General features: G+C 36.9%; 2 protein-coding genes across 2 annotated transcripts; both read left to right on the top strand.

Annotated features, from left to right (window-relative positions):
* The first annotated feature begins 2,898 nt into the window (after positions 1–2,898).
* On the top strand, positions 2,899–4,254 carry LOC122987498 (free fatty acid receptor 2-like). The gene has a single exon (XM_044359405.1). It carries the CDS (start codon positions 2,914–2,916, stop codon positions 3,829–3,831), a length of 918 nt encoding a protein of 305 aa, XP_044215340.1. The 5' UTR covers positions 2,899–2,913; the 3' UTR covers positions 3,832–4,254.
* A 3,400-nt stretch (positions 4,255–7,654) lies between these two features.
* Positions 7,655–8,566, top strand: LOC122987299 (free fatty acid receptor 2-like). Its single transcript, XM_044359092.1, has one exon. The coding sequence runs from the start codon at positions 7,655–7,657 to the stop codon at positions 8,564–8,566; it is 912 nt and encodes a 303-aa protein (XP_044215027.1).
* The last annotated feature ends 2,148 nt before the right edge of the window (positions 8,567–10,714 follow it).

Here is a 10,714-nt window from a genome sequence, read left to right as displayed (position 1 = left end):
TCCTTTTACAGCTTCTTTGCTGTGGTTGTTGACTTTGATGCTACTGGGAATTGCTTTGTTGCTTGGATGTGCAATGTTCATTTACAGAAATTATTTCAGAAACAGGTTAGTACACGTCATACCTTGTCACAGATTATGGTTGTGTTGTGATGGTTAATCCTTTTATTGTTATTATTTTTACCCACTGACAACCGCCGGACTTTGTGTGGAACACTGATATCCTTTTAAGGCATTGAAGCTGTAATTGTGTGTTTATAGTTGACGATAATTTAATTCAAATTTGCTGAATTCAAAACATGTTTGTATATTTTTTTAAGGCCACAAAGTTTATTGGACAATGCACAACAAGACCAGAGATACAGAAGTCCACACAGATAAAGAAAATTATTTTATCTCTCATTCTCAGCACAAATTCTTGGCATTATGTGTTGAAATGATATTCAATATGTAGTGAAAAAAAAACGTTATGACATTGGAGTAGCCTCTTTTCATTTTTGTCGCTCTTCTTAGAACTTAAATATAGTTTTTGACAACATGGGCCATATATTGATACGTTGAAAGTGATTTAATTTGCCTACATTCAAGGAGATACACAAGGTACCTAATTGGCTCTCTGCTAATTTTCAACTCTCTCTTTTGCTATTAGATCACAAGAAGACAACGCTCAATCAAGCGCATGCTGACCTGAGAGAAATGCAGAGGAGGACAGCCTTTCCTGTGTTTATGACAATGATTTTGTGGAAGAAATGCGCAAGAGTTGTGTTATTCTAGTACTGACTGCAGTAAAAGTGACAAAAAATATGTAAAAAATTATGCAGTGGTTCACACTGTTCACAAGAGACCACACGTGAAGTTTTTTTCCTGTTGTTGCTTTTGCTCTTCGGTCATTTAGAAATATGACCGCCCACAGAATATGTCTTGCAAAGCAGATGTTTATCTAAACTGCTGATCAGACGAAATCTGCTGCTGCTGCTCTCACAAGGTAGGCTCTTTACAGTAGTCGCCAATTAAGTGCATGGCTTACATCAAATGTATTGGCGCATTATTTATATAATGGAACAGTTCTGTCAGACTTGCGCATAGCTAGTTCAATACTAAAATACATACAAAGTAGCACCAGTGACAGTTTTAAACATTTTTTCTTGTTAACTGATTCTTATGTGAAAAGTGATGACAGGAAGGAAACCAATACTCAAGCTGTCCCCAAGCAACACAAAGCGGATTTAAGCTATGACCCATGTATTGCTATTTTCTGTTCAAAGTGATGTTGCTCACTTTTTAGTAGCAAAGCCATATTTGACTTGAACTCAGAAAGAGGATGTCCTAAAAATTGAATGTCTGTGTGGAAACATTCACTCACTGGCCACCTTATTAGGTACACCTGTGCAACCTAATGCAATCCAATAGCTCTGCCATAAATTCTACATTTACAAAGATGATACATTTTCAGTTTTTCTTGACATTGTCATTGAGGTTGTAGTGGGTGGTGCTGGTGTACTGGAGTGCATTATATTGAAAAATGTTCATAATATTTTGCCCTCCTCATATATGTTAATCAAGTGGACAAAATATTAGGAACACCATTTAATATAATGCACTTTAGTATACCAGCACCACCAACTATGACCTGAATAATTAACATTGAGTAAAATTATCACCTTTCTGACAATGTCAACAAAAACTAAAAATGTATAAGCTTCGTAAATATAGAATTTATGGCAGAGCTGTTGTATTGTATTGCATTATATTGCACAGGTGCACCTAAGAAAGTGGCTGGTGAGTGTTATTTTATTTATCTGGAATGATGACTTATTCTCTAAGCTTGTGGTGTAGGCACTATTTTAAATAAATGCAGGCTCATGGCCTGATTAAAATTCCAAATCTAATCATGTTCATAGTTTATTCCAGCAGAGATCTAGTGGGTATATCGTATATATATAATATATAAAGTCAGTATGTCTGCGAGTGTCTAAAGTCAACATGAGCCACAGTTTTGCATTTTAGTTAATATTAACAAACTGGTGTTAGCTGGCTGCTGACAGAAGAGCACTGGTGTGTCACACAGAGCTTGAATATGACTCATTGTTTCCGGCTTACAACATTTTATGTCAGCTCATATTTGAACTCACAAGTTATTAAAAGGTTGTCTTTGGTAAAAGGGACAGTCAGGCAAACACAGTTGGTTTTCTTACATTTTTGAAAATTTCTTCAGTTAAGTAAGTAAATATGTTTACCTTACATTTATCAAACTTAACATTGCAATATCTATTTTGCTATTGAAATTCTACACCTGGAGTGATGTTTTTATTTTCATTTTTAAAGGTATCTTGTTTTGAGAGGTGACAATGGTTCATTTCTCTTGAGATTCTGATCATGGACATGAAAAAAACATTTTCCTAACTATTTTTATCCATACTCAAACAAAATAGAAGAGGGCTGATTTGACTTTAAAATCAGAAATGTCTTTGACTGCTTTGGAGATATGTTCACATAATTTTATTTATAGATGGAAGATTTTGGAAGCATTTTCTTTTTCTTGACTGTTCTTTTTTCTCTTGTAATTATAGACGGTACTGATACAGCACCCATAAAAAATAATAACATAGTTGTTGTGTAGTCTGTATAGTGTCTAGTCCTTATTATCTACTGTATTACTTGTCAATTAATACTTCTCCCAATCCTCTTGCAATTCTGTTTTTATGTTTTTGGTTTTTGGTGGTAGGGCTGTAATTTATGTTATTTACATGTTAATTTCTGGAATTATGTTAGGTGAATTTAAATGTTAAATCAGGTCAAAGGTTGTTGTCACTTTTGTAAATATAGAAAAGAATCAATGTTTTTGAGCAGTGGTCTACCACCTGTGTCCCTAAATTCTGTTTGTTGTTTGTTTACTTGCTTTGGTTTAGGGTCAGAATGGAACTGGTGGTGAGGAGTGAAGTCATTCTCTCAGTTTACATAATTGCCTTCCTGATAGGCCTGCCAGCCAACCTCCTGGCTCTCTATGCCTTCAGTGTAAAGATCCACTCCAAGCCACATCCAACAAACATCCTGCTACTCAATCTGATCGTCTCTGATCTGCTCTTCCTTATCATCCTTCCCCTCAAGATGCATGAGGCAGCATCGGGCATGATGTGGAAACTACCCAATTTCCTGTGCTCCATCACCTCCTTCACCTTCTTTTCCACAATCTACACCAGCTCTTTGTTGCTGATGGCAGTGAGTGTGGTTCGATACATAGCTGTAGCTTTTCCTATCACCTATCGTCAGCTGCAGAAACCTATGTATACAATAGTGATCAGCGCTATTATTTGGATTATCTCAGCAGCACACTGCAGCATCACTTTCATCACCCAACACCACCCTTCCCTGTCCAGCAACAACACCAGTGTGTGTTATGAGAACTTTACAGAGAAGCAGTTGAAGGTCCTCCTCCCAGTACGTTTGGAGTTTTTCTTTGTGCTCTGCCTTATACCTCTCCTAATTTGTATTTACTGCTACTTGAGCTGCATCTGGATCCTGTACAGCCGCCCTATGATATCCCGGATGCAGAAGCAGAAGGCCATCGGCATGGCCTTGGGGACTCTAGCTGTGTTTCTCATTTGTGTGTTGCCATATAACATCTCACATGTACTGGGCTTCTTTCAGGGTGAGAGCCCAAAATGGAGGTACTACACCCTGCTGCTTAGCACCTTCAACACCTGTATTGATCCCATAATCTTCTACTTTTCCTCCTCTGCCTTCCGCTGCACTGGTGAAAAGTCAGTTTTCGGGAATTGTAGAGTAACTGTTTCAGGATCACATACGGAGGGCACAATCTCTGGCAAAGAGTAAAACATGATTTCAGTACTATACAGTATACCCAACTTCAATGTTTTTTTTGTATTGTATACTGTATTACAGACCTTATTGCCATATTTAACAGTTAATTTATACAGCGTCTCACATGTAGGTTTACTGGTTATTGGGTAACAAAAATGCTTTTATGGGTGATTAAATCCTACTCAAAGGGACTGTGCTGCTTTCTACCCCAAATCACTGTAGACCATCTTATGACAAAACCACAAGACACATTAGGTGCATATGCAAATCCAAAACTTATTGTTCTGTATAAGTCCTTTTATTTTTGAATGGGAATTTGCATCCTTGACACATTATTTCCTGTTGGTGAGCCAGCCACTGTTCTGCACTCATGCACTCTATAGGCACACGTGTAGAATTTACCTGCAAAACAAAGCATAGGTAAACTGTAAAGTGGTATGTTGTTCACCTCAAAGCTGATCTCTACATATTCTATGTTAAGTACAAGATAATACCGCAATAACAAACGACTATACAGAATTATTTTTTTCTTTTTATTAGTTCTCTAGTGTACACAATTCTTACTGATGTGTGAGTTCGAAAATATATACTGGGGATTTTAATGAGTTAAAATCTTGTGGAACAGCAAATGACATCGACTTGAAGAATTACTGTCAATAAAATTTCATGAAAAATTAAACTGTTCATCTGACAACAGTGTATTTATTTATAAGGAATAGACAGAGCTGCTGTAACAATTTTAAACAATTTCAAAGTTTTTCTCAGTTTGCAATAATTGTGTAATATGCATATGAGAACTACCTTCAGCAAGATACAATAATTACGCCTACCAAACTAATTTTTATGAACTAACCTGCAAAGAAGGTCATAAGCAATGTATAAAACACCCAGTTCAGAATTGACCAACCATTTTATAAAGAAATGGGCAAAAGGCAAAAGACCATGTAGTTTAAAAAAAATCACAATGTTTTATTGGATAGCTTCTAATAAATAAATCAATAATCAAAATCAGGCCAATACAGGTCTACCCTGTTACACCCCTCCCTGCTGAAATGGTCATTGTCTCAATGACCACAGTATGATGACACACTGGCAATAAAGATCATGGTATCGCTGGGAAGGCACTCCTCTGGTTGTCCTCGTGGACTGTCTGGGTTCCAGGGTTCTAGAGCTCTGGAAAACCCAACCCATGGGGGAAAGAGAGCCCTACTTGTGGTCTGTGGTTGGGGTCTAAAGACAGGCCCACCTGCTGATTTGGGGCTTCACACCCTTGACTAGGACCTAGTGCTCCCTGCTGTAATAGTGAAGGAACGGGTGTCATCAAATTATGATACAAAACTTTTTCAAAATTTGAGATTTATGTGGAACACTTGTATCCTTTTAAGGCATTGAAGCTGTAATTGTGTGTTTATAGTTGACGATAATTCAATTCAAATTTGCTGAATTCAAAACATGTTTGTATATTTTTTTAAGGCCACAAAGTTTATTGGACTATGCACAACAAGAGCAAAGATATGAAAGTCCACACAGATAAAGACAATTATTTTATCTCTCATTCTCAGCACAAATTCTTGGCATTATGTGTTGAAATGATATTCAGTATGTAGTGAAAAATAAAGATTACGACATGTAAGTAGCCTCTTTTCATTTTTGTCTCTCTTCTTAGAACTTAAATATAGTTTTTGACAACATGGGCCATATATTGATGCGCTGAAGTGATTTAATTTGCCTACATTCAAGGAGATACACAAGGCGTCTAATTAGCTCTCTGCTAATTTTCAACTCTCTCTTTTGATATTAGATCACAAGAGGACAACACTCAATCAAGCCTGCACAGACCTGAGAGAAATGCAGAGGAGGACAGCCTTTCCTGTGTTTATGACAATGATTCTGTGGAAGAAATGCATAGACCAACTCAGCAGTACTAGAATAACACAAACCTCCAAAGAGATGGCAAAATACAGTCACTGGATAAGGTGCTGACTGCAGTAAAAGTGGCTGAAGAAAAAAATATGAAATGGTTCACACTGTTCACAAGAGAAATTTTCCAGCCACACACATGAAGTTTGTTTTTCCTGTTGTTGCTTTTGTTCCTCGGTTATTTAGAAATATGACCTCCCACAGGATATGCCTTGCAAAACAGATGTTTATCTAAACTGCTGATCAGACAAAATCTGCTGCTGCTGCTCTCACAAGGTAGGCTCCTTACAGTAGTCCCCAATTAAGTGCATGGCTTACATCAAATGTATTGGCGCATTATTTTTATAATGGAACCGTTCTGTCAGACTTGCACATAGCTAGTTCAGTACTAAAAAACATACAAAGTAGCACCAGTGACAGTTTTAAACATTTTTTCTTGTTAACTGATTCTTATATGAGAAGTGATGACAGGAAGGAAACCAATACTCAAGCTGTCCCCAAGCAACACAAAGCAGATGTAAGCTATGAGCTATGTATTGCTATTTTCTGTTCAAAGTGATGTTGCTCACTTTTTAGTAGCAGTGCCATATTGGACTTGAACTCAGAAAAGGATGTCCTAAAAATTGAATGCCTGTGTGGAAACATAATTTGTTTATTTGAAATGATGACTTTTTCTTTAAGCTTGAGGCGTAGGTGTTACTTTAAGTAAATGCAGGCTCATGGCCTGATTAAAACTCCAAGTCTACTTATCATGTTCATAGATTTTCCCAGCAGAGATCTAATGGGAGGAGGTCCTTCACTAACATGTCCAATATTAAAGTCAACATTTAGGTGAAAATTCTCTGAAGTCAATATGAGCCACAGTTTTGCATTTTAGTTAATATTAACAAACTGTTGTTAGCTGGCTGCAGAGCTTGAATATGACCCGTTTCCGGCTTACAATATTTTATATCATCTCATCTTTGAACTCAGGTTATAAAGAGGTTGTCTTTGGTAAAAGGGACAGTCAGGCAAACACAGAGTTGGTTTTCTTACATTTTTGAAAATTTCTTCAGCTACGTAAGTTCACTTCAGTAACTTCAGTTAGGTAAGTAAATATGTATACCTTACATTTATCAAACTATTGAAATTCTACATCTGGAGTGATTTTTTTATTTTCATTTTTAAAGCCATAGATGGTGTCTTGCTTTGAGAGGTGACAGTGGTTCATTTCTTTTGGGATTCTGATCATAGACATGAAAAAACATTTTCCTAACTATTTTTATCAAAACAAAATAGAAGCGGATTACAAACTGAAATGTTATCAGTATGGACAATATTGCTGAGATAAACCTATGAAGATACTGATTCGACTTCTTTAAAATCAGAAATGTCTTTGACTACACTGAAGGTATATTCATATAATTTTATTTATAGATGGAAAATCAGCATTTTCTTTTTCTCAACTGCTCTTTTTTGTCTTGTAGTTATAGACGGTACTGATACAGCACCCAAGGAAAATAATAACTGAGTTGTTGTGTAGTCTGTATAGTGTCTAGTCCTTATTATCTACTGTATTACTTGCCAATTAATACTTCTCCCAATCCTCTTGCAATTCTGTTTTTATGTTTTTGGTGGTAGGGCTGTAATTTATGTTATTTACATGTTAATTTCTGGAATTATGTTAGGTGGTTTTAGATGTTAAACTGTTTTTTTTGTACATATTCCCTTGTAACCTATGTTCATTTAGTATCAGAAACAAAGTAGTTTCCACATGATGTATACAGACATCAATGACTAATCAGATCAAAGATCGCTGACACTGTTGTAAAAATATAAAATAATCAATGTTCTTTTAGCAGTTATCTACAACCTGTGTCTCTTAATTCCTAAATTCTGTTTGTTGTTTGTTTACTTGCTTTGGTTTAGGGTCAGAATGGAGCTGGTGGTGAGGAGTGAAGTCATTCTCTCAGTTTACATAATTGCTTTCCTGATAGGCCTGCCAGCCAACCTCCTGGCTCTCTATGCCTTCACTGTAAAGATCCACTCCAAGCCACATCCAACAAACATCCTGCTACTCAATCTGACCATCTCTGATCTGCTCTTCTTGATCATCCTTCCCCTCAAGATGTATGAGGCGGCATCGGGCATGATGTGGAAACTACCCAATTCCCTGTGCTCCATCACCTCCTTCATCTTCTTTTCCACAATCTACACCAGCTCTTTGTTGCTGATGGCAGTGAGTGTGGTTCGATACATAGCTGTAGCTTTTCCTATCACCTATCGTCAGCTGCAGAAACCTGTGTATACAATAGTGATCAGCGCTATTATTTGGATTATCTCAGCAGCACACTGCAGCATCACTTTCATCACCCAACACCACCCTTCCCTGTCCAGCAACAACACCAGTGTGTGTTATGAGAACTTTACAGAGAAGCAGTTGAAGGTCCTCCTCTCAGTACGTTTGGAGTTTTTCTTTGTGCTCTGCCTTATACCTCTCCTAATTTGTATTTACTGCTACTTGAGCTGCATCTTCATCCTGTACAGTCGACCCAGAATATCCCAGATGCAGAAGCAGAAGGCCATCGGCATGGCCTTGGGGACTCTAGCTGTGTTTCTCATTTGTGTGTTGCCATATAACATCTCACATGTAATGGGCTTCTTTCAGGGTGAGAGCCCAAAATGGAGGTACTACACCCTGCTGCTTAGCACCTTCAACACCTGTATTGATCCCATAATCTTCTACTTTTCCTCCTCTGCCTTCCGCTGCACTGGTAAAAAGTCCGTTTTCAGAAATTGTAGATTACTTGTTTCAGGATCACATACGCAAGGCACAATCTCTAGCTAAGAGTAAAACATGATATCAATACTATACAGTATACCCAGCTTCAATGTTTTTATTGTATTGTATACTGTATTAAAGACCGTATATGGCCATATTCAACAGTTAAATTATACAGCAATGTTTCACATCTAGGTTTGTTGGTTATTGGTAACAAAAGATGCTTTTAAGGGTGATTAAAACTTGCTCAAAGGGACTGTGCTGCTTTCTCCCCCAAACCACTGTAGACCATCTTACGACAAAACCACAAGACACATTAGGTGCATATGCAATTCCAAATTTTATTATTGTATATATGTCCTCTATTTTTGGATGGAAATTTGCATCCTTGACATGTTATTTTCTGTTAATTTTAACGTGGGCCAGCCACTCTTCTGCACTCATGCATTCTGTAGGCACACATGTAGAATATACCTGCAAAACAAAGCATAGGTAAACTGTAGAGTGGTATAGCGTTTACTTCAAAGCTGATCTCTACATATAATATGTAAAGTACAAGATAATAACACAATAATAAACAACTGTACTGAATTATTTTCTTTGTTTTTAGTTCTCCAGTGTAAATTATTCTTACTGATGTGTGCCATTGTATTACAGATACAATACAATATAGCCATATTTAACGGTTAATTAAATGCTTTCTACCCCAAACCACTGTAGAACATCTTATGATAAAACCACAAGATGCATTAAGTGCATATGCAATATGTATATGTGTCCTCTATTCTTGAATGGGAATTGGCACCCTTGGCAAATTATTTCCTGTTTATTTTAACGTGGGCCAGCCACTGTTCTGCACTCATGTATCCTGTGGGCAAACATGTAAAATATACCTGCAAAACAAAGCATAGGTAAGCTGTAAAGTAGTATGGTGTTCACGTAAAAGCTCATCTGTACATATACTATGTTATGTACAATTAAGTGTATTTGTTTTTAGGTCTCTAGTGTACACAATTCTTACTGATGTGTGAGTTTGAAAATATATAATGGGGATTTTAATGAGTTCAATTCTTGTGAAACATCAAACGACACCTTTGACAACTTGAAGAATTTCTGTGAATAGAATTTCATGAAAAATTAAACTGTTCATCTGACAACAGTTTATTGATTTGTTTAGAAAGATTAGACAGAGCTGCTGTAACAATTTTAAACAATTTTAAATTTATTCTCAGTTTGCAATAATTGTGTGTGAGAACAACCATCAGCAAGATACAATAATTACACTGAAATCTACCAAACAAATTTTTATGAACTAACTCGCTAAGAAGGTCATGAGCAGTGTCATTCAGCCTAGTATGTAGGACCAAGAGAAGCACCAGTCACCAAAGTTCTTGCCCGGGAAGTTCACTGTCACCCCAGTGTAAATGCCCATTGCAAGCAAAACAAAGAGAGCTGGCATGGCAGACAGAGAGACACACATATTTAAATGAATATGTGTAATAGTGAAGATCACCTCAGGCAAAGGTTACAGAGTTTCTTTAGCAGGCCTAGTGGACTTCCTCTGAGATTTACATGATATGCAAATTCACTGAATAATAATACATCATTCATAGCATGTGTGACATAGAAAACAAAACTGTTACATAGTGTGGATAACGTATCAGTGTGGTTTATTCAAATCCTATTTGACCCACTTGGAACAAAGAACATGATCCCAGCAGCAAATGAGTGGTTGAACCTCTCAAAGGCTGAGAAGTGGGCCAAGGAGAGGATTCCTGCGATGATGCCAGCAAAGCACAACATGGCAGAGAGGATCATGAAAGCATGAGTGGTATTCTAGTGGGCTGACAAGGAGTAAAACAAGAGAAAGAAAGCATGCTATGAAGATATGTGCATGATGATAATTGAGAAATGATAAAACCTTTATATGATCTAAATGGTTTCAATTCAAAATGAATTCAGCCATTTAACAAACTCACTAGAAATGAATAAATCTAATTCTACTGAGCCTTTAAAAACGACCTCTGGCATTTTATTCAACATAACCTTTGTCCTTGTACATGTACATTGTTCCAGTGCACTGCTGGACTACAGCCAACTGTCATCAACTGGTCTGGTTGCACAGACAGAAATTATGTGCAATTACAGTATTTAAGCACAATTTTAAGGTATTGGTACTTTTATTTACATTTTTGATGATGTTAAAAACATTTT

This window comes from Thunnus albacares, chromosome 8 (assembly GCF_914725855.1).
Source record: "Thunnus albacares chromosome 8, fThuAlb1.1, whole genome shotgun sequence".
NCBI lineage: Eukaryota > Metazoa > Chordata > Actinopteri > Scombriformes > Scombridae > Thunnus > Thunnus albacares.
Note: the sequence above shows the minus strand (reverse complement) of the source record. Positions and strands in the feature narration are given on the sequence as shown.